At 46.1% G+C, this 23,385-nt stretch overlaps 1 protein-coding gene across 6 annotated transcripts in view; it reads left to right on the top strand.

Moving 5' to 3' along the window:
- The window catches only part of UBAP1 (ubiquitin associated protein 1), a 58,217-nt gene extending 35,068 nt beyond the window's left edge, over positions 1-23,149 (top strand). For 4 of the 6 annotated variants that reach the window (XM_032779860.2, XM_032779861.2, XM_075066820.1 and 1 more), the window contains 6 exons: positions 5,965-6,089; positions 9,891-10,793; positions 16,050-16,085; positions 16,649-16,849; positions 19,788-19,889; positions 21,885-23,149. In XM_032779860.2, the coding sequence (XP_032635751.1) occupies positions 5,965-6,089; positions 9,891-10,793; positions 16,050-16,085; positions 16,649-16,849; positions 19,788-19,889; positions 21,885-22,025 (1,508 nt within the window). In that variant the 3' untranslated portion in view covers positions 22,026-23,149. Of the gene's footprint in view, positions 1-5,964; positions 6,090-9,890; positions 10,794-16,049; positions 16,086-16,648; positions 16,850-19,787; positions 19,890-20,279 lie in introns of all 6 variants that reach the window. The other 2 variants (XR_012656049.1, XM_032779862.2) reach the window with 2 other exon arrangements.
- Positions 23,150-23,385: the final 236 nt, after the last annotated feature.

Below are 23,385 nucleotides of genomic sequence, written 5' to 3'. Positions count from 1 at the left end.
GAGAATGCTCCAGCAGGTTTCTCTGAGCACATAACTCGGTGCACTGTGGCGATTGAAGAGCTAGAAGCTAGAGACTTGTAAGCTGAGTGGATGGCAGTGCTGGAAATGTAGCTTTCTGCAGGTGTGTTGAAAGGGTGAAGTGAAGTTTCCCAAGGGCAGTGTGTGATGTTCTGCTAATGCAGTGCTAATCGTTGCCACCAGATTGAAAGTTGCTGCTGCCACTTCCTCAGGTGATGTCTGAAAACTACTCTAATTATTTCTCGTGTTTATAAGGGTAGTGCGAAGGGCCAACCAAGAATGGGGCCCCATCATGCCAGGTGCTGTGTAGAGTACCAGGCAGTCCCTTCTCAGAAGACCTAACAATCTAAATAGACGGACACGTGATCGGGGAAAGGGTGTAACATGCAAGCAGGGTGAACAATGTGATAGCAGCAAGGAGCGGATTAGCTAAGAAAAGGGAAAGGGGTGAGGGGGGACAGTCAGGAGTGAAGCTGGGGTGAAGACAGTGATAGAGAGGAAGGGTTGGAGAAAACAGTCAATCGGCCAGAGACAGTCAGAGAACATTCTGCAGTTTTGACTAGGCTATCCATGGGTCCCTGCTGGTTCCTACCAGCTGGAGTCTGGCTGGCTGTTCTCTGTACGTTTTCCCCCAAGGCTACATGATGGGGAGAGGAGACACCACCTGGATCCTAGTGCCCAGAGAGAGAAAGTGAGCGAGTGTGTGTGTGTATAGGGGTCTTCACTGCACAGTTCTGGTTCCAGGGAGTACTGGGCGAGGGGTAGTCCTGGTCGGACCCCATTTTACCCCCTCCACCCAATGTGACTGCTAAAGTTACCTTCCTTATTGTTTTGAACCAATTCCTGACATCAGTGGTGACCTCTTTACACCTTCACTAATCAAGCTGCCAGACCCAATGTGCCTGACGCATATGGGGACCAGGCCAGATCATAAACAGCGATACACAGTGATAGTGGCTCTTTCATTGGTCTTGGCCGAGGCAGAAAGGATGGTTTGAATAAAGCAGGTGGGTGCGTGTTTTTCTGCACTTCCTGGGTCTGCTATAATAATTGCTTAAAGAGAGTCCAAATTTCAAGTAGCCACGTATTACATCTCATCCTGTTACTTAATGTGAGTTGTAACAAACTCATTTGTGCGTGCTGCTGTGGATGAACACTGAGCAACAGCCACGCCTATGTCTGTATCAAAATCCAATTTTCTTTTGCTGCCTGCTTTGAAGAATCTGCTTTTTAAAATCATTTCCAGGAAATGGGAGTGTTCAGCCCTTTGCAAAAAAGCCATTGGCTTAAATCACATTCTGGGCAGGACTCTAACCATATTCTGATACAAAGGAAAATCCTTGACCCAGGTAAAACAAATGAAATATACGTTTGGGGTTTTTCTCTCCTTTCTCTCTCACAAAAGGAAATCTATAAACCCATCATGAAATGTCCTGGAAAGGCTACCCCGAGAGAGAGAATACATTTCCCATGTCTGTGACAGACTTTCAGTAAATACAAGGTTACAGTGAGGCGTCACAGAGTCAGAAAATTGGTATACTGGGAAGAAACTAAAAATCATTTCCCAGTAATATTTGTAACACATCACACGCTTACTGCTAAAGTGAAACTGTCAATGAGCAAGTTCCTGAGTTGAACAGCCAGTCTTTGACTGTACTGTCCCTTTGCCTTAGTGCTGCATGTGATGTCTTTAGCTCAAGATTATTTTTAATGCCATGTAACTGTGAATCTCTCCCTATCTGGTGTTGAGATAAGACAAGGCAGAGAGGACTAATCACACTCCTGCTCATACTTGTCACAACATGTGGTGTAGCACAGGCTATAGCCACTGGTTTTTTCTTTTGCCTGGGGGTGCTCAACACCTGCTCAGGCCTCCCCCCCACACTCCACCTCTTCCGCCAAGCCCGCACCTCATCCTGTCTGTTCCTGCCCCCACTCTGCCCTGGCCCCACCCCCACTCCACCACATCCCGCCTCTGCCCATCCCCGCTCTGTCTCCTCCCTTGAGCGCACCCCACCTCTTCTGCCAAGCCCGCACCTCATCCTGTCTGTTCCTGCCCCCACTCTGCCCGGGCCCCACCCCCACTCCACCACATCCCGCCTCTGCCCATCCCCGCTCTGTCTCCTCCCTTGAGCGCACCCGGTCCCTGCTCTTTCCACCTCCCCCGAGAAGCTCCTGCACTCTGTGGAACAGCTGATCCATGGTGGACAGGAGGCGCTGGGAGGGAGGAGGAGGAGTTGATTGGCAGGGCCACTGGCAGACAGGCAATGCTGGGGAAGAGGGGGGAGCTGGCTGTCAGTGGATGCTAAGCACCTGCTAATTTTTTTCCGTGGGTGCTCAAGCCCTGGAGCACCCAGAGTCAGTGCCTGTGGCACAGGCAGTGCACCAAATGCTCCAACTGCAACTATTCGGGTGAAACCAGACAATTGCTCTGCTCTTGAATGAATTCTCACAGGAAAATAAGACAAACAGCCTGTCGCCTGTGGGTGACCACTTTTCACAACGAGATCAGGTATAGAGTGATCTATCAGTCGTCAGCCTCAAAGGAAACCTGCACAACGCTTTCAAAAAATGACCCTGGGAACATAAATTTATAACTTTGCTAGATACTAAAACTCATGGACTGAACAGAGATTCTGGATTTATGGCTTATTAGAACAATTGATAGCCCACTAAAAACAACTTCCCTCTCTCATCCTGTCCCACCCCCACCTGCTGCCTCTCCTCCCCTCCCCTTTTCCCACCCTGTGATTGGAGGCCACTTCACCTTGACTGGTCCCTTGAAATGTGTGTTAACTATTTATGCTAAACAATCTGTTCCACCTTGTGTTTAGCTGTGACGCTGAGTACAGGCAAGTCTACACCACAAAATTAAGTTGACCTGTTTCATCGACATACATCCAGCACAGTAATTAAATTGTCCACACTATGCTCTTGTGTTGGCAGTGCACGTCCTCACCAGGAGCGCTTGCACCAACTGCATTGTCAGTGTGGGGCATTGTGGGATGGTTTCTGAAAGGCAGCAGCAGTCGATATCAGCAACGCAGTGACTACGCTGACACTGCATTGACCTAACTACATCAGCCTAAGCACTCCACCTCCACGAGAGGCGTAGCGATTATCGGTGTAGTGGATGACTTACATCAATGGGAGCTGTAGTGTAGACACTTACAGAGTTAGGTCGCTGTAAGCTGCCTTACGTCAATGTAGACCAGGCTTGTTTCCCAGACCCCAAGAAATGCTCTGTGAAAGCTTGTCTCTCTCACCAACAGAAGTTGGTCCAATAAAAGATACCACCTCACCCACTGTGTGTCTCCCATACAATCAAAGGGAGTCTAGTCTAGTTCAGATGGGTTGTGATTCCCATTCCCATTCCCATTGATGGGCACTCTGTGGTCACTATCTCTGCATAAACGTAACACTTCAGAGTTGTTAGTTTCCCAGTTCAAATACACAAATCCTTAAGCTAGATGCCTTGTTGCAGAAATGGCCACAGTCCCTTCCAAGCACTGAAATTGCAGTGCTGTTCAGCAGTCACGGAATATGTTGCTATCTCTGCTGGGGGCTCAACGAATAAAAATACTGTTAAATTCTCTGAGAGACTTCTTCAGTTCACGGTCATGGTGAGAAACAAGATCGGCTCTAGAATAGTCAGTGCCAGGGATTCAAAGCTGAAAGGACACACTCTTTCTAGCACAAGTCTGAGAGCAGGCTGATGTGCCACATACTGCACTGCTGTCATCGCTTGGGCTGGCGGAAAGTCTTCGGCCCCCAGGTGATAGGGTGTTTCCTGTTTTTGAAAATCTGTTCTTCGTTAAAGTGCCTGGCTGCATTCTTGTAGATGATTCAGTAATAGAGGAGCACAGGAGGTATTTATGAATGGTCATTTAAGTTTGAAATTTGGTCAGAGGGGGATTGCTCATGCTGTAAAAACAGGTTAATTACTGAACTTGGCCTCTCCTGTAAGGTGGTGGCCGTACTCTGTAGCTGCATTTTCTATAATATTCCAACCTCAACAGTGAACGTACAGATGAACTGATCATTGAACACTGGTATAGGAGTGGAGTTAATATCACTTTCAAACAAAGTGCCACTTAGGTAGCTTGTGGCCCTCCTTTCATTCTCCCAGCTGGGGGTGCTGTCAGAAAACTGCAGATGGTTGTTGGTGTTTATTACTTGTATTCTGGTAGCCCAGCTACGCCGAGCACTGTACAGACATAGAACACATAGATGGTCCCTGCCCCAAACAGTCTAGCATCCAAGTATAAGACTAGATCATAGATGGATAAAACAGACAGATTGTGGGGGGACGAGGGAAAGACGGTAACAGTGAGATGTGCGTGATAAGCAGAGGTCACAATATACCAGCTGATTGACTCAGGAAGTGAAATTAGATTGGTAAAGAAGCTGAGATCCCTAAACTAAAGTTGAGTCACCGTAGACTCTCACTAAGGAGAAGTGACTTGTGTGTAAGAGGTTCAGTGTGGTTCTTCTGGGCTATTGTACTTTTTGTTTTAAGAGCATCACACTATAGACCTAACTCTGGACATGTTTTTAGACAAGATTTGCTCCTGCCCCTTCCTTTAGCCACAAATTGAGTTTTATTTAACTACAGCCACCCTCACCCTGAGGCTGTTTTTTTAAAATCTTTCTTGAATAACGACTTGCAGTTAAGGTTTTTATTTTATCAAAATATCACACATGTTCAACTGGAAATAAGGATTTGTGTGTAGACACATCTTTAAAGGTATGTCTACCCTGGGGAGGCTATGCCAGCATCGTTCCTGAGTATAGACACAACTAATACCAACAAGTTTTTCTATTAGTATAGGAACACCCCTTGCACAAATGTTAGCTGTCTCAACATAGCAGTATCTACACTGGGGTTTTGTTGGTATAGCTGTATTGGTCAGGAGTGTGATTTTTTTCACACCACCGGCTGACTTAACTATGTCATCGTAACTTTTAGGTGTACTGTAAACGTGCGAGACTCACCCCTGCGGCGCCTCCTGCTGGTCTTCTCGGGGAATTAGCTCTTTTCCGGCCTGAGTGCCCTCTGCAGGCCGGTGTCCTGCTTGTAGCTGGCCCCTGTGTCCCTCCCAGACCCCAGTGCTCCTTTACCTGGGAGCTGCCCCCTGGCAATACCCCCACCAGTCTCTGAGTCTCCCCTCTCTGGGAAACCCCCAACCCTCTGATCCCCACCTTGCCTCAGTCTGGGCTACTGCTAGTCATCTCCAAGCCCCTGCTCCCTGGGGCAGACTGCAGTGTAAAAGCCTAGGCAAGGGAGTTCAGACTTGCTGCCATCCTCTGCCTGTTCAGTACCTCTGTGGGCCTTGGACCAGGCCCTGCAGCTTGTGGAGTTGCCAGTCTGGAGCTCCCCTGGATCCCCCTCAGCCCTGTTCCACTCCACTCCACACCACTTCCAGTACCCTTTTTGCAGGCAGCCAGGCTCTGCTCTCTCTCAGCCTGCAGAGAGACTCCTTCAGCCCCTGGCTCACAGCCCTTTTATAAGGGCCAACTGTGCTCCGTTTGGGGCGTGGCCCCAGCTGCGGCTGCTCTGCCAATCAGCCCAGTTTTTCCCCTTCCTCAGGGCTGTTTCAAGCCCTTCCAGGCAGGAGCGGGTGATCACGGCATTATATGTACACATGGCTAAAGGCAAAAGAAACTAGTGCAGGGAAACTTACTTGATGATCTGACCAGAAATCTGATACCAAATCTACACAATTTTCAAATGCTAAAAGGTTGAACAGAAAATTTTGGATAAAAGTGGGGCAGCAAACTCAAGCATGCTGTGTGTGCGTGTGTGTGTGTGCTTTTTCTGGCTATTTTCATTTTTGTGCAGGCAGGTTAGCAAAGATCAAATAGCTTTCAAATATGGAAATGTAAATCTAACAGGAATGCATAATACAGTCAAGTCTCTGATGTAACTTCTCCTTTTGATCTTAGGGCCTTTCAGTTACCTTGATGACGTCCCATTTAAGATCGGAGACAAATTCAAAACACCAGCCAAGGTTGGCTTACCCGTTGGTTTCTGCTTGCCTGACTCTCCCCAGCTTGTCAGAGAAGTCCAGGTGTGTGGGTGGTTTGTTTGTTTGTTTGTTTGTTCTCTTTGTTGTTAATTTTTGTCATACATTTAAAATATCCAGATTTAGGTCTTACGTAAATGTTTGCTAGAGCTATCCTGGTTGTTCTACAATTGCCCATTTATGGGGTTTCCTGCACCCTGTTCTGAAAGATCTGGTTCCAGTCACTGTCCTACACAGGATTCTAGGCTGTACAGACACATATGGCAATTTTTATGTTCCTGCTATAATTCAGGTTTTACAGTGCTGATCACGAATGCTTTACATGTTGTCATTTATCAAAAAGGACTAAAAGTCCAGGAAATTCTGAAGGAGAGCTTTGATACAGTTCAAGTTGTAAACCTATACTTATATAGAACTTTTTAGTGGGAAAGTCGGGAAATCCAGAGTCCCGATTCCAATGACAACCTTAACTCTGGTCCTTCTATCCCTGACTATCCTATGCTTTGGCAGTTTTCACTTATAAGTCTGGATTTTTTTGTTTTAACAGGAGTGGAAAATTCAAATATAGGTGCTATAGCACTCTAAGAAAATCTTTGTTGTCTGGACTTAGTGGATTTATTTATTTATTTATTTATTTTATTTATTTATTTATTTTGCTGCCAAATGCATTTAATTTTTTTTATAATTGTGTAAAAAGTAGCACAAAATCTTTGGTGCATATTTATGATGTTATATGGCTTCTGACTTCCCCTGTCCTGCTTTTTATTGGGTGGAGAGTTACACTTCTAGCTTTTGTCACTGAGAAGTACAAAGGAAAACAATTTATTTACCCAGCCATATGGCCAGGTTATGTAACTTGGCAAATAAATCTCCCCACTCATTTCCAGGCACGTGGTCTTAAGTTGCCTTAATTTTTTGATTAGTTTGAAATCGACGGATTAAACAGACTAACTTTTAAAAAATCCTTGCACGCTTATCATTTGAAAATTGGTACTAGGAATCCAACCACGCTAACTTAATAGAAGTTTAAATTTAGGAGCCAAGGTCCTGTTTACTGCCAATCCTTATGCAGAGAGAATGGCAGGTCTCAATAAAGTGGCTTGGTGTTCTTTATGCCATGTGACGTTTCCACAGAGTTCCCTGGAATACAGATTTTGGGTCATGGCCACAGAGCCAATCAAATCAATAGTTAAGTCTTTTGATTTCATAGTTTGCTTTCTGTAAGGAATTGATCTGATGTGTTCAAGGTCTATTTTAACACTAAATGGCTAGCGTGGGACGTAGCGTAACTCTCCTTTTCCTTCCCCTCCAAGCCAGTGACATACACAGTGAAGTCAAGGAACTGCTCGTGTATCATGGCACACTGCTTCCTTTGAGATCTGCAGCAGAAGACAGTCCAGCTTGCTGGTGCCAGGCTTGTCTGCTTTCAGCATGTCAAGTGTTGTAGCGCGGTGTAAGGGCCAAGGCTGCTTTGTGAAGTGTCTGCCCTTTGCCTGCGTTCTCAGAACATACTGCTGTCTGCTCTTATAAAGCATTAGCACATTAAGTAATTTTGGCTGTGGTCTGTTCTGTCACTTGTGCAACAGTAAATTCTCTTGTCCTGCAAACTGGCTATGGGCAGGTCTTGTATTCTGGGGTGCAGCCCAGACCAGTGAGGGGCTTTGTCACAACCCATCCTGCAGCCTTGGGTGCTGCTGTAACTCCCAACCTAGGCCTCTGACAAACAGCATGCAGGTCACATGCTGAGTGTCTGCATATAGCCACAGCCCTGGTCCACCAATTGATCCCAGCAGCCTGTCAGGTACACACCAGCCCCGCTCTGGCTTCCAGCAGCCTTGGTTACGACCTGCAGGGTGACCCCAACACACTCGCAGTCCTGGATTTTCCCCAGAAAGGCGTGTTCCGCACTGCCCAGCACTCTCTTGCACGGTTGGGATATTAGAGGTCCACTGACACTGCAAGGGGTCCGTGTACAACAGTTTGTGACTTTAATTGGAGTTACCAAACAGTTCAGTTGAAACACAACACTGGATTGGTTTTGATTGAGTAAAACAAGTTTATTTAATTACAAAGAGATTTTAAGTGAGTACAATTATAAGGCATTAAAGTGAGAAATGGGTACACGAGAAGCAGAGAAAAATGCTTTTTAGTAAGTAAACTTAACAAACTAGACTTAGTTCAAGGTAAAATCCTTACCACAGGTTCACAGCAATATTACTGATCAAATTTTCAAGTCAAGATCTCACACGAAGTCCAAAGGCTGGTTCCTTTATCTTCCTGGGTGGAATGGGGCAAGGAGGGGAGAGAGAGTCTGGGGTGTTTTTTGTCCCTCAGTTTATAGTCCAGCCACCCTTTGAGATGCATTTTCCTGAGGGTTATCCCAGTTAAAGTTCCTTTCAGGTATGAGATTGGAGGCACAGAGTCTCAATCTGTTCCAGCCCCCCTTCACTGCCAAAGAATGGCCTCTTGACCGGTGATTGGCAGTCAACTTTGACACCTGGCTAGAGGTGCCAGCTTGTCTTTTGTCTTTGAGAAACAGGTTTGCCCCCTCCTCAGACTTGCCTGGTAAACACATCTCAGTCATCATTTCAGCTTGTGTTCATAACTTTACAGATCACGTTGCTACGTACATTTCAGCATGACATTGGCCAGCTAGCTTATTAGTTTTCAAATGATACCTCACAAGGTATGCCTTGCAGAAAAATTATTACAGTGGTATGTGGTGTGTGAATATGGGGAGGGACATTCGGCCACAGTGGGTTATGTAAGAGTTGATCCTTATGCTTGCACTTCCTTGGAAGAGCTCATATTAAAATGTGAAAAAGCTCAGGGGCCCCTGTCTTGCTGGTAATAGCGACACAGATCTGCTTCTAAGCTAGAGGCTAATATCTCAGTTTTATGACTCCTTTGCTAGGTTCTTGCATGGGCAATACTTAGGTTAGTACCTCTTCTTTCTGTTGGGTACTAAACTCTGATTGGGCTTTAACCTCTTCTGAAGAGAGATAAAAAAGTCCATGATCTTTCCAGTGCTTTAGTAATCCAGAATCTACTCTATTCTTGTGTGGCTTGTGACCAGTTCATCAATAGGGAAAATTGCAGCCTAGCAGCAAATCCTGAAGCTGGATCATAGTAGAGGTCTACCATTGAGCAGTGTGCTTGATTTCTACTCTACGCATGCTCTTTTCTGTGGGAGATGGATGCTGTGGTATGTTGTTAATCTTCATAACAGTTTTTTAAGCAAAATCATGTGGAAAGGAGGAATACAATAGATCCATTGGCATATAGCCAAGGTTCGCTTCTAGAACAGCGGTTCTCAAACTGTGGATGGGAACACCAAAGTGGATCAAGACCCCTTTTTTAATGGGGTTGCCAGGGCTGGTGTTAGACTTGCTAGGGCCCGAGCGCCAGGGCCAAAGCCCCACTGGCCAGGGCTGAAGCCGAAGCTTGAGGACTTCAGCCCTTGTGGTGGGGCTCACGGTTACAGACCCCACACTTGGGTCTGAAGCCCTTGGGCTAAGGCTTTGGCCCACCCACTTGGCGTGGTGGGGTCTGGGCTTTGGCACTGGCCCTCCTTCCCAGGGCGGGCTCAGGCTCTGGTCCCCCTTCCTGGGGTCATGTAGTAATTTTTGTTGTCAGAAAGGAGTCTTTTCTAGAGGCACAGAGAATATCATCTTCTTGTCTGTAGGTGAGCAACAGAGATATTAGTTAAGAGAAATCATCCCCACCCCTTGGGCAATATACCTAAGTTGTTACTCCATGTTCCTTGCTATGTATAGACTGATGTTGCCGTCATAAAGTAGTGGACTATGTATGCTCCTTACCCTTGAATCTCATTTCTTCTTACAGTATGACTTCTCCCTGGAAAAGAGAACTATTGAGTGGGCGGAAGACATCAAAAAAATCCAAGCAGCTCAGAGAGAAGCAGAGCGAAAGGCTGCACAAGCAATAGCTAATTCCAGGGCTGCTTCAGACGACAACAGCAAAATGGGCTTCTCGGAGGCTGTGCCACTTCCCATTAACCCTATTCTCGCTAGTCTACAGCACAATAACATTCTTACTCCCACTCCTGCCAACAGCAGTGCCGTAAAGCAAAAGGTCCTTAGTCCACCTTACCCAAAGGCAGACTTCAACCCAGCAGATTTTGAATGTGAAGAAGACCCATTTGACAATCTGGAGTTAAAAACTATTGATGAAAAAGAAGAACTGAAAAATATTCTTGGTACGACTGGGCCAATTGTCACCCAACTGTTGGAGAATAACTTGCCCAAAGTAGGGCCGGAATCTGTGTTACAAGATCAGGAAGTTCTGGCATCCATAGAAAGGGCTACCTTGGACTTCAAGCCCCTTCACAAACCCAATGGCTTTATCACTTTACCACAGTTGGAAAACTGTGAAAAGATGTCCCTGTCTTCCAAAGTGTCCCTCTCCCCCATCACGTCAGTGAGCAATATCAAATCTCTCTCCTTTCCCAAACTTGACTCGGATGAGAGCGATCAGAAAATGTCAAAGCTCACAAGCACTTTTCATAGCTCTACCTGTCTCCACAACGGCACTTTCCTCAGCTCTTCACAGGCCTGCTCTCCGAGTAAGGCTAGCGAACTCAACGGACACCATGTTGTTGGACTTTCTGCTTTACATGTGGACAGTGGAATGGAGACGTCGACATTATCCTCTTCATCCAGGCTGCCTTCTCTATCTGTGTCAACACTTTGTACAGAAGAACAATCATCTCAAAACACAGCAACGAAGGTAAGGATTCAACATGTTAAAATAGGTTTGGGGTGTTCAAAGGGAAAGTGAATGTGACTCATATTTCTAAAATGTATCCTGTAGCTTCCTTTGATTTACTACTCGGATGTGGGCTGCTGACAATACGTGTCCCCTCATGCATTGCTCCATCTTGATCTAAATGGAGAACTGATCAGGTAAAGATGAAACATTGGATGCTGGGAGTTAGTCTCAGAGGATCACATGTCGCTGGGTTGGATGTAGACAGCTGTAGTCTAATTCACTTTAGGCCATGAGGTGTTCTGTGGCTCCTGGCAAGTTGCTAGAGGTATTTGTGGTAAGAGATCTTGGACACATTCAGTTTCAGGCTCTGGTAAGATTTTTTTCACTGCTATATTCTCATACATTCTGGCTGTTCACCCCAAACTGAGACATTCATTTCTAAACCACCATGATGGATTTCATCAAATGCTTTATGCAAACATTTCGTTGAAATGCTTGTGTTAGGAATGTCCGATGATGGTCAGTAGTGAGACATGGCATTTCCAAGCAGGACACTTTGAGATGACTTTATTAAGCTGCAAAAAGTGATATGCTCTATAACTCAAGAGTTATAACTGATGCAGACTGTGGTAGTGCAAATATCCCACTTCCCTTGTAGAGCTGTGTGCTTCAGTTCTGACCTGTACAATAAACTCTGCACTGGCAGCCACTCCTTTTAATTCTCTTCCCTCCAGCATCCCTGCCAAATGCATAAGGGGGCTTTTATTTGAGTGAAAATGACCCTTGTCTGAAATCTGGTGCCTGCTTTTCTCAGGCCTGAACCTGGGCCGAAAGTGCCTTGCTGCTCTGAGGTCCTTCTGACAGTTCTACAGATCAGTCTCAAACCACCAGGACTGTAAAATCGGCTGCTGTACAGTTGTAAAAATGGTCTGAAAAAGTGCTTGGAATAAGTTAGATGTTTTCTGTGCTCTGAGTTCTAGATCAACTTTGTCATGACTAGTAAATGCTTCTAAACATTTGGCTCTGGCCTAGAGATCAGAGACCATTTCAGTCCAGCATAGCTTGAAGGGAAGAAGCAAACTTTGCTTACTCCATCTGTTCCTTTTCCCTTCAAAACATAAGCTGAACTTTCTCAAAGAACTGAAGGGATTTGAACATCCAGTTCCCATTGAAATGAACGGAAATTGGACATTCAGACCCCATACTTGGCTCTGAAAATCTCAACCCTAGCTATTGCAGGGAAGGATTTGAAGGTAGGGTGTGGGGACACCCCTTGTGTTCCATATAAAACATTACATCTTGGTGCTGTGGTAACACTGGAGTACATTCTCCACTCAAAGGCTTTGTAGATTGCTACGTGACACTGGAGTTCAGAAGGCAAATGACCTAGCACAGGCCCAAACAAAGGGGTAGAGAGCCCTTGAGGAATACCTGCCTTTTGGTGATCATTCTACCACAGTCAGTTCGTACAGCCTTGAAACCAAAGTCCATCAATAAGCTGGCAGGCATAGGCACGCGAAGTGCTAATACAGAAACCCAGCATTTTGGAAAATAACTAGTCATTGGAGCAGAGCAAAAGTGATGAGTTTTACCTTTAGCAATAAAAATAGCATTGTGCAGAGGCAAACACTGTTAATCCAGAACGCAGCAGGAAAAGAAAATATGTCCAACCCATCAGTGAGCAGTCATTGCTCTGAAAATTGTTTATTAGAGAGCATCATTCATGAAATCGGGTGGCTGTGATAGCTTTATCTTCACACATGTCTCAGGCAGAATATCCTGCGGCTCTAAAGAGCTTGAGAAGAGAGATGAAAATCTAAATAGCTCTGCTGAGCAGCTAGAGTTGGTGAGATGTGACCATCGCTGGGCCCATCTACACTAGAGAAACCCTTGCAAGCCCCAGGGAGGCAGGCACTCTTTGGGATGCTTCAGGGAGGATAAGGACTTGTGGACGGACATGAAGGAAATTGCTCAACAATTAGATTGAATTGCAAGAAAAGCTTCCCACACTTGAGATGTGTTTCCCAAGGAAGGGGATGGACGTCTCCTTAGTTGAGACACTTAACGCTAGACTGGACAAAGTTGTAGGGAAAAATGCTGTTGGAACAATATTTTAGAGCTAAGAAATAGGTACACTGACATAACTGGGCTCTCCTGTCTCGAATTTCTAAGAGTCTTAACAAGTTTGAGGGTTTTTTGGATTCCCATGTTTATAGTCTTAAGGACTTGGGAAATATACTCTTGTTCAGAAGATCATGGTTGTACGGATGAAAGCCGGGATCATCTGAGGTAATTTTGAAGGTTTCGTCTATTAAGAGCAGCTCTTGACATCTGGGGTAAAATGTCCATACAGAGCCTCTTCCTGTCCATCCTCAGACGGGCTGTCTGCCCCATTTGGGAAGTGTCATGATCATCCACGTGTGTCTTGGTGTCCCATTATAACTTCTTTTCCTGTATTGAGATAGGCTTTGGTGGTTTGGTTTTTGAGTTACTTGTTAATGTTTTTAATAACTGCCAATAGAGACTAGATTTTTATGGTGGTTGCATAAGAATACTGGTCATTTTAAACTGGGATTTACCTGAAACTAGACAAGTTGCCTTTTGTCGTAAAAGTGGCTTCCTCTTCCTCTTCTGAGTTTAGATCTTTAGATGCTGAACTTCTTGGCCTCTGCCCTGCTGTATGTCATACACAGTGTCTGGCAACTGGTGATCTTCAGTTTACACAAAGTAGGCAAGAAGACAAATAGAAAAACTGCCTGCGAGGACTAATGGATTGAAATTAAATGGATCTAGGTGTAGCGTTGACAAATGAACTGCAGGCTTCATTTTGCGATGGGTGCTGTTTCTACCTGGTGCTGCTTAGGATGTGGGTATTGATAGTTGGGCTATTGGTACAATTATATACTGAATTTTTGATGTCACTTGACACTTTCAGTGGACTTCGTATCTGATCTTTGTTGTGGTTTCTGGCCTGTCCGGTATAAGGCAACAGTATTGTTAAAGCATGCATAGGGCAGGTGCTGAGCCACAATCCTGTATGTACATTCAACAGAGGCTTGTGGTTTATAGAAGTGCAGGTTGGTGAGCGTGGTGAATGGTTTTCGCTTTGTGAAGAAACAAGTTCACTTGTTCCTTTCTCACTAGTTTCCTCTGGAGTTTTAATTTCCTCCTTTGGTTGGAAATATTTTTTGGGAGGCGGATGATGAGGAGCAACTGGCCTCTTATGTCTCCTGCCTCCCCTAAAAATTAAGCAGCTCTGGGATGTACCATTTAATTAACAGAAATCAGACATCCTGGGACAAATCAGTATCCGAATACATGAGCCTTCTGTAACAAGTGTCTGCTCCCAGAAGAGAATCCACTTACTGTCCCGCCAGCACTAAAGTGATATCGACTATGAGTAACTGTAAAGTCACATTCTCTTGGGGCGAGGCTGGAATAGCTGTTTTGGAACAAGTGAAGTGAAATGAAACAGAACTACCTCAGTGAGTTGGGTGCTGCTCATTGGCTTTCTTATCTAAATGCTTTTTGGTAAGCCAGATCTGGCTGGCGTGTGGACCAGATGCAGTCCAGGACTATCAGTGGTTTCAGCACAGTAGTAAGGGCTATGGAGAATGCAGTATGCTAGTATACAACGCTTTCCCTAGCCAAGCAAATCTCTGTACTTACATTTCGCCAAATGGCTCTTAGCCATCTGGTCAGGGGAAGCTGTGGGGAGAAAGCTTTCTGAAGAGGGAACTGAGATGATGACTTCCTCTTAGCTCCAGTTATAATCCATGTCCTGCTCTCACACCCACGTAAATAGGCAACTTATGTTTTTGTAAGATTGAAAATGGTGCTCGTGAGTTTTGAGAGCGTGTTCACTTCATACTTCAAGCTTGTAAAGTTCTGGCAACCAACTTTTGAGCTATTGTATTGCGATGAAGCATTGCATGCTGGGATGTGTAGTCTGAAGGCTTCTCTCCATGAATAAGTGCAGCCTGCACCTTTCTGTTCAAACAGATGGGGCCTTCAGGCTCCTGGCAAGTTTCCATGGTTGGGCAAAGTTGGTCCAGTCTGGAATAAATCTGAGTGGGCCCGAATTCCAGTTAGCTGGATGGTGGCCTGTGCTGATTTAGTAGTGGGTAAGCAACACCTTTCTGCTGCACATGTGAAAGGGGAGCAAATCTTTAACTGGGCTAGAGACACGTAGCTGATCAGCTTCCAGTATTTGATACACGTATGCTCCTGAACTTAGAATTCTAATTTAGATAACAGGTAAACTCAAGATCCAATGGGCATTTTAAACAGTCATGGGAGAACTCAAAGCTGCTTTCTGGAGCCTGGGATGGGAGGATTAGAAACTGGCTCAGAGACAAAACAGAGTAGGAATAAATGGCCAATTTTCAACACAGCAAAAGATTAACAGTGAGCCCTTCCCACTTCCCAGCTTCTAGACAAAGTGTATGTCGATCGGTGAAAGGGTAGTGAAAAAAGCAGGCCTCGTTTGGATGTATCAAGAATGCGATAGGTAGAAAATACTGAAATTCTGTCATGTAAATATCAATGTTATGCTCTCACCTGGAATACTGCAGTCAGTTGTAGACACCTCAGAAAAGAGTATAGCCAAAGGGATACTGAAATGGGCCATGGAAGTAGCTAGAGGCCTAGAGAGTAGAAATAATGGGCTAGTTTAGTTTGAGAAGACCAGTAAGGTGGGGGATGAAAGAGACAGAGTGCTGAATGGGTGAGAGGAGGTAAATTGCTGGGTGTCCATTTTACTTTTTTCATAATACAAACTCAGAGGGACATTCAGTGAAATCTATTGGCCTTAAACTGATAAAGGGAAATACTTTTACCTAGCACAAAATCAGCTTGTGGAACTCTGCTGCACGCCATCACTCAGGTCAAAAGTTTAGTAGGCTTCAGCAATCTATTGGACATTTACATGGATAATTAGCATCCACAATTACATTAGATTAAAATGTTTTAGAATTATTCCGAGAATGGCTATAAATCCTTCCTCTTTGGGCCATCTGCTGACTGACAGGTTGGGAAGAAACCTCTTTTATAGGCAGGCTGTTCTGTAACTCTCTACTACAGGATGTCTTCATTTTGTTGTCAGTGGCAGGTGTGTACTAGATGGACCATTGGTCCAACCCAGTATGGCAATTGCTGCTTCTCTACCCATCTTTCCTGATTCTGTCCTTCCAGGCCCCCTCTCTCACTAGAATCTTTGTTTGCCAGTATAGTAGACATCTCTTCAATCTTCTCATTAATCTGTTGTTTTTACAGGTACAGCCAGACTACAAGGAATCAGAGTTCTCTTTGGTAAGTCCCCAAATACCTACGTAAAATAGCATGTTGCGTAGTCCATTCTTAAATTACCCATACATTGGTAATGTTCTTTTGTGTGAAGGAATGGCTCCTATGAGTGTACTGACAGTTAAAGTGATCAGCACCTGGGTGTGGTCATCTGTACCTTCTGAGGGCCACGAGTTGCTTCTGCTTATTCTATAAATGCTCTTTTTGTTACCTAAACTCTCTAGCTGGCTGTCATCTCATGATGACAGAGCTCAGCTAAATTAGCGAACGTGGTTCTAGTACTTTCAAAGTAGAAGGGGCTATCAAGTGAGGAACTGGCTAGGGTGGTCCTAGAAGAGATCATTGGGAGTGGAGGGAATGTGTTTGTATGCCACTGCTCAGTTTCATCCCAACAGTGATTGGTCTCCCAAAGGAAGTGTGGGAAGCCCTGCTTCATTAATTTCAAACGAGGTCAGATAACTCCTTCAGAGTCCTGTAAGGAGTAGTCCCACACTGGCAGGGAGGGGAAGGACCTGGTGCTGGGATAGAGATGTATCACCACTCATTTCTGCTTGGCTTCCCATTCCTAGGTAATGCACCAAAACTTCACAATGTCTAAAGTGCCCAGTAATACCAGCTGCACTAAATGGTCAAGCGGTCCCATGTACTCAGATGTGCTGCAGGCCCTGTCTGCCAGTGAGAGGCAGTGTGTGGAAACAGTCGTCAACATGGGATACTCTTACGAAGACGTCATGACAGCCATGAAGAAGAAAGGACAGAATATAGAACAGGTGAAAGCTCTCGCAAAGGAGCGGGAACTCCAAAGGTGCAGCCATCTCTATCAGTAGTGTGAACACCATGGCCTTACGAAAACCAAAACACTTAGGACCTAATGGAGGTCTGGAGTTTTCCGTAATTTGCAGATTAACGGGGAATGAGTTTTGGAGGTGAAGTGTGAGTGTCACTAGTACCAGGTGAACTGGTTACGAGGTGAAGTGTGGGTGTCACTAGTACCAGGTGAACTGGTTGCGGCCAGTGGCAGCTTCAGGTGTGAAACATTCCTTAGGTCAGCACCAGCCTAGAAATGCTTCCTGCCCACTGTTACGAGATTGGAGAACCTCAGCCACTCATGGCCTTTCCTCTTTTGCGGGGAGAGATGCTGGGCTTGGAGATCTAGACTTCAGGTGAGGAACTTCAGCATGGACCTTCGCCTTGCTCAGATACAACGGTGGTGAAAGCCACACAACTGGGCCAACTGCAGTTACAGGTGCCTGAGGGCTTTTTTGCAGGCTCACTGTTTGGGAGATCTGGGCCCAATATTCCCTCTCATTTTTCCCATGCATGTGCGGAATGAATTTTGTTATGTGCCCCAATATGGAGGTGTGTGACAGCCTGTGTGTGCGACCCTGTGTGACACATCGTCTCCATATTGGGGCACATAACAAAATTCATGTGCAGGGGGGTGCAGGCTCAAGGGTGGGGCTGGGGATGAGGGGTTTGAGGTGCAGGCTGCCCTGGCACTATGGTGTGGAGAGAGTGCTTCTCTTCTCAATCCCCCCTCCCCCCGCAGCAGCACCTGGAATGTGGGGGGTAGGTGCCTCTCCCCACCTCAGGAGCTCGGGCTGGGGTCACGGGATAAGCACCTCTTTCCAGGCTGTGGCAGGTCCGGGCTGGGGCTGGGGCTGGGGCCACATTATAGGCACCTCTTCCCCTGCTGCAGTAGGTCCAGGTCTGGGCTGGAGCTGGTAGGGAGAGGCAAATCTCCCTGCTGCAGCCCTGAGCACCTGCATGGCGCTTAATAGGCTGCTGTGTGGCCATGCAGCTTAGAGGGAACTTAGCCTTGGCCCCAAAGGGTTTGATAGGGTGTAAATGACACATGCTAGCTTTATGAGAGTGTGGCGTTCTTCAGTCACTGCAGCATACGGCCTCAGAAAGGTCAGGTCACAGAGCTCACTTTATTGCATAGTGAAGTGGTAGTTACGAGTCTGTTGGATCAGCTTCAGACCCAGAAAATGTTTCTGCCCAAACAAATAGGAGAAGAATGTTGCTAAATTTTCCTTATTCTTACAGTTGCTCTGTGCCCTCTTCAGAGCGTCCCCCTGGCCACCAGGAGCGCAGAGGGGGATGGGTTTAGTGCCCGATCAGTTAGTAGAAAGGATACTTTGTATTGGCTGCTTGAGTGATTCGTCATCTTTCCAGCCAATAGCAAATGTAAAGCCTCTTTGTACTCTAGAGCAGTGATTCTCAACCAGGGGCAGGCATTCCCCTAGGGGTACGCACGAATTTTCCGGGGGGTGCAGCAACTCATACAGGTATTCGCCTAGTTTTACAACAGGCTACATAAAAAGCACTAGCGAAGTCAGTACCAATTAAAATTTCATACAGTGCCTGGTTTCTGCTGCTCTATATACTGAAGTATAGAAGTACAGCATTTATATTCCAAATGACTTATTTTATAATTATATGGTAAAAATGAGAAAGTCAGCAATTTCCCAGTAATAACGTGCTGTGACACTTCTGTATTTTTATGGCTGATTTTTGTATGCAAGTGGTTTTTAAGTGAGGTGAAACTTAGGGGTGCGCAGGACAGAGCAGACTCCTGAATCGGGTGCAGGCATCTGGAAATGTTGAGAGCTGCTAGTCTAGAGGAGCAACAAAGAGCTGGCAGTCATGGTGTATGTGACTTTTGGAGACTCCGCATAAGGTGCCAAGTTATGAAAAGTCTAACTTCAGAGTTGGGTGGCTGGAGAGTGGCGGCTGCTGGCCGAGGGCCCAGTGCTGCGGGCAGCAGCACAGAAGGAAGGATGGCAATACCATCAAAATGGCCATACTGGGTCAGACCAATGGTCCATCTAGCCTAGTATCCTGTCCTCTGACAGTGGCCAATGGCAGGTGCCCCAAAGGGAATGAGCAGACAGGTTATCATCAAGTGATACCATCCCCTGCCATCCTCATTTCTGTGCTGCTGCTGGCAGTGGCTCTGCCTTCAGAGCTGGGCCCCTGGCTAGCAGCCGCTGCCCTCTAGCTGCCCAGCTCTGAAGGCAGCGCCACCACCAGCAGCAGCATAGAAGTAAGGGTAGCAGTACTGTGATCCCCTCCTCTCTACAGTAACCTTCTCCACAACTCCCTATAGGGTCAGGACCCCTACAGTTAACAATATCCTGAAATTTCAGATTTAAATAGCTGAAATTTACTATTTTTAAAATCCTATGCCCGTGAAATTGACCAAAATGGACCGTGAATTTGGCTCTTATCTCAGCAGAGCATCCAGTAAGCTGAACTGATCTCAAAAGGTGCGACAGCTTTCAGATTGGATCAGCTCCCTCAAGTCTGTGGGGAAGCCAGGGTTCAAGAGACTTTTCATCTTGATCATTGAACCCTCAGTAGGGTGTTAAAAATGGTTGCTGTGTAGGAGTACTAGCCACTTCTGAAAAAATGCTTTGATGGCAGAGATTTCATCAGTATTGAAAAGCAAAAGAATGGCCAGCCTTAATTTATAGAGTGCTTCTGGCTGAAAGAGTGAAAACCAAAGCTCACGGAGGGAGAGAATGAAAGGCCAAAAGAGTTTAGTTCAGCTTCTCTGAACGAGTTCCCGTGCTGAGAACCTGTTCGTCGCAACAAGAAGGACTTTCTCTAAGCAGTTAGTGAAGCCTTGTCAATGGGCTGTGGGGCAAGTAGAGTGAGTAGCCGAGTGGTGAGTTACTTTCCTGTCTAATTTTCCCCCCACAGGTTCTTGATTATCTGTTTGCACACAGCCAGCTTTGTGAGAAGGGCTTCGATCCTCTCCTTGTCGAAGCAGCTCTGGAAATGTACCAGTGTTCAGAGGAGAAGGTGAGGCTGTCCTGGTTACATGCTAAGGGGAGGTGCTTTGCTGTGTTGTGGCGGCAGGGTTATTTGACTGACTTTCAGAGAGCATCTCTCGCGGTGGAAGTCGAGTGAATACCTGTTTGGCCATTGAGAAACCACTTACTTGGGAATGGTTCTGCTCCGATTACAGAATTGTTTCCTCCACTTCCAAATGTCAGCCACTTTCAGTAGTTTTGCTACTGCAATGTTTGCATGAAAACAGGAGACCTGCCTTGAGGTCTCATCTGCTCGAGCTGCCTTGCTTGAAGTCCTGCATCCGTTTGTGGCACCAACTGCTTGCTGCAGCCGATGTCACAAAGGACTGATTTCAGCAGCAGTAAATTATTTTAAACTCTGATTTTGTTTTAATGCCAGAGCCTTGGCTCCTGTGAGGCTGGGAAGCTAACTGTAAGAAAGGTTGGTGTTTAATCACCCTCCAAACACTGCACTGAGGTCCTGGGGCTCATGTCCTGAACACTTCAAGGGTGAGGCTGTGCCCTCAGCTTGTGCCCTGTGCCCCCTTTACTCTACCATTCCCTCTTTAAAATGAGCCATCTCCTGACTTACGGCTTTGACAGCAAGACTAGACAGCCAGCCTCACCCCACCTATCTGTTTCACATAGTCGCTGCTCCTTCAGCTTTAGCTTGTGCTGCTGGTACATGCCAACTCCCCTGCCCTTTCCTGGGCTCAGGATGGGAATAGGACTTGGCAGAGGGAGGGTCAGGTAAGCACAAGGGGCAGCTCCTGGCATGGCAGAGGTGGAGTGGCGTGGACTTGGCTGCAGGAACGAATCTGCACCCAGCCCCTCCTGTGAACCTGGCAACAGAACCAGCCTCACTCAAACCCAGGAAGTAGCCAGTCCTTAGGTGACACCCACTTTGGGAAAAGCTACACACGTTTAATGGGAGAGGGGGAAGCCAGGGGACTTGTTAGGGACATGAGTTGCAAATGAAACAGCTTTCTGTGAATTCACAATTCCGATGTCTCCTCCTTCTGTCAGCCTTGGGGGTGTCTGCTGAGACTCAGGGCTCCCAGTTCTCGTGGTGCTGTTGGTGGACACCTGTCTGCTGGAAACTGAGTTGATCCCACCAAGAGCCATGTGATAGCAAGGGCACTTGTACAGTTCCCAGACTCAGCCTCAGGAGTTTTTAGCTTCTAACAAGCATGGTCATGACTTCAAATTGATACAACTTTCAGATGCAGCAGAAACTGCAAGGGCAGGCTTTGGCCTACATGGCCAGTGCAGAGTTCAGACTGGTTCTGTCCCATCCTTGGGAAAGGCCCACGAAACCATCAGGCTCTGGGTGGCCCCAGTGAAGAGCATGTTGGGGACTGATCCCTAACTCTCGATGGAGACTGTGTAGGCCCCAGTGATGGTCTTTGCCCTAGAATGGTTAATTCACGCAATGGAAGCTAATGATGCATAAGAGACACACTGCAGCCCAAGCTTCATTGTCTGCCGGTTTCCTTAGTAGTAATAGGACCACCACAGTGCCTAGGAGCCCTCATCCTAGATCCCCCCCCCCCGACCCCCACCTCCCTTGTGCTGGATGTTGTATGAACACAGGCCTGGCTGAAAGAGCTAGCAGTCTGAGTGTGAGTCGAGACTGACGCAGGAGTACGAGGAAACAATGAGCAGCGTAGATCAACGTGCGGGCAGTGGTCTCTGACACCAGCCGTCTAACCATGGTGCAGCTTCTTGTAGGGATTGCAAAGGAGGGTTTTGAAGGTGAATAATGAGCACAGCCGAATGGCGGCCATGCCGCTAAGTGTGCGTCCTTTAAACAAGTGCGGTTGAACTCGTTTGTCTAGGGCATCTGGGAGTTTTGGCCATTAACTGAGCAGCCCCCATTCTGGCCAGTGGCAAAAGACCAGTCTTGCATTGCCTTCCCAGCCCCTCTCACCATCCCCTGATTCAAAGCTGAGCCTTCCCTGGAACCTTCCCCTTCTCAAACCCTGAATGTGTCTCTCTCTTCTAGACAACAGAACTTCTCCAGCTTATGAGTAAATTTAAAGAAATGGGCTTTGAACTGAAAGACATTAAGGAGGTCTTATTATTACATAACAATGACCAGGACAATGCTTTGGAAGATCTAATGGCCCGTGCTGGAGCCAGCTGAAGATGCAGGAGTTCTTGGAGTATAATGGAGAGTGCCTCCAGGGGAAGGCAGCCTGCCCGTGTGACCAGACTTCTGCCACCTTCACAGCCGAAGAGTGTGATGTGCTCTCTCTTTGGGAAGAAGCCCTGCGTTTTGTGTACATTGGAGAAGGCGACTGACCGAGCCCATCTGTGTGCGTCACTCCAGCGCACTCTTCCCATTGAGAGGAGGTAACTTCCTTTCTTAAATTTAAATTTTGAAAGTGCCCTTTCCTAGGTTCCGTTTTCTGGTTTGGCCACGAAGAATTTAGACTGCCCGACCTCTACTGGAATTGTACATAGACAAACCTGGAAGTGTTTTTTTTTTCCTCACTGTTGCACTGGACTTGGACAGAGGAATGCAAAGTTGGTTTTGAAACAAGAATGCTCTGGTCCTTTGAAGCTGCTTTCATGGTGTCAGCTTCTACTGAAACATTGGCTGTATCACAGTTCAGAGTAACTGAAGTTGACATTTAGTGCAATGGATTTTAATTTTTATTGGGTTGAGAATTAGTCTGTAACTTAGTGGAACACTGGTTTCTAACCTGTCACTATGCATAAAGAGAGAAGCCGTTCCTTTCCCTCTTGTTTTTGGCCCTTCTGCCACACACTTCTGCCAGGCATAGGTGTCCAGTGCTTGAGTGGTTTGTAAACAGAGTCTTTTCACAACAGGTAAGCTCTGAACTCTAGCTGGACTCACAGCCAGTGGCTGGTCCTTGAACCGAAGAGGTCAGAGCTGGGCCTTTGCAATCTCTCCCCTCCAGGTTTATAGGTTATTTAAACAAATGCCCTCTTAGGAAATCAGTTGATGGTCTGTTTTAAATGATATTCAGTGTGAGGCAGGGGGGTTCAAGCACTTTCTTTCAATACAAACAGTATATTCACTGCATTAGTTCCATTTCCCCCCACACTGCTTTAGTTAAATATTCAATAACATCTAGTAATGGACATCAGTTTTTTTCGTTTGGTTTTGATAGTTCAAAGTGTATTATGTTGTACATTGTTAAAGATCTAAATGCATAAAATACAAGCAGTTTCTTGATGAATCTTTAATTTGCTAAATATTTTGATTCTGTAGAAAACTACTAATAAAACCCTAAAATGGAATTCCCAGTGTCCCGTTTCTCTCTCTTGCGCTCTGGTTTCAGTAGAGAAGAACTCCTGTTACAATTGGGAGGAGAGGTGTAATCATAATCAGGCCCACCTAGTAGATCCTCCAGACCCAGGCAGTTTCTGCCATGCCAATGCTCCATGCTTGTATTGTGTCTATTTGACAGAGCTGGACACAACTTGCAAGGAATTATCAGAACAGCTTTAAAATGTCACTGTTACAGAGGCTCTCA

The sequence above is a fragment of the Chelonoidis abingdonii genome, chromosome 6 (assembly GCF_003597395.2).
Source record: "Chelonoidis abingdonii isolate Lonesome George chromosome 6, CheloAbing_2.0, whole genome shotgun sequence".
NCBI lineage: Eukaryota > Metazoa > Chordata > Testudines > Testudinidae > Chelonoidis > Chelonoidis abingdonii.
Note: the sequence above shows the minus strand (reverse complement) of the source record. Positions and strands in the feature narration are given on the sequence as shown.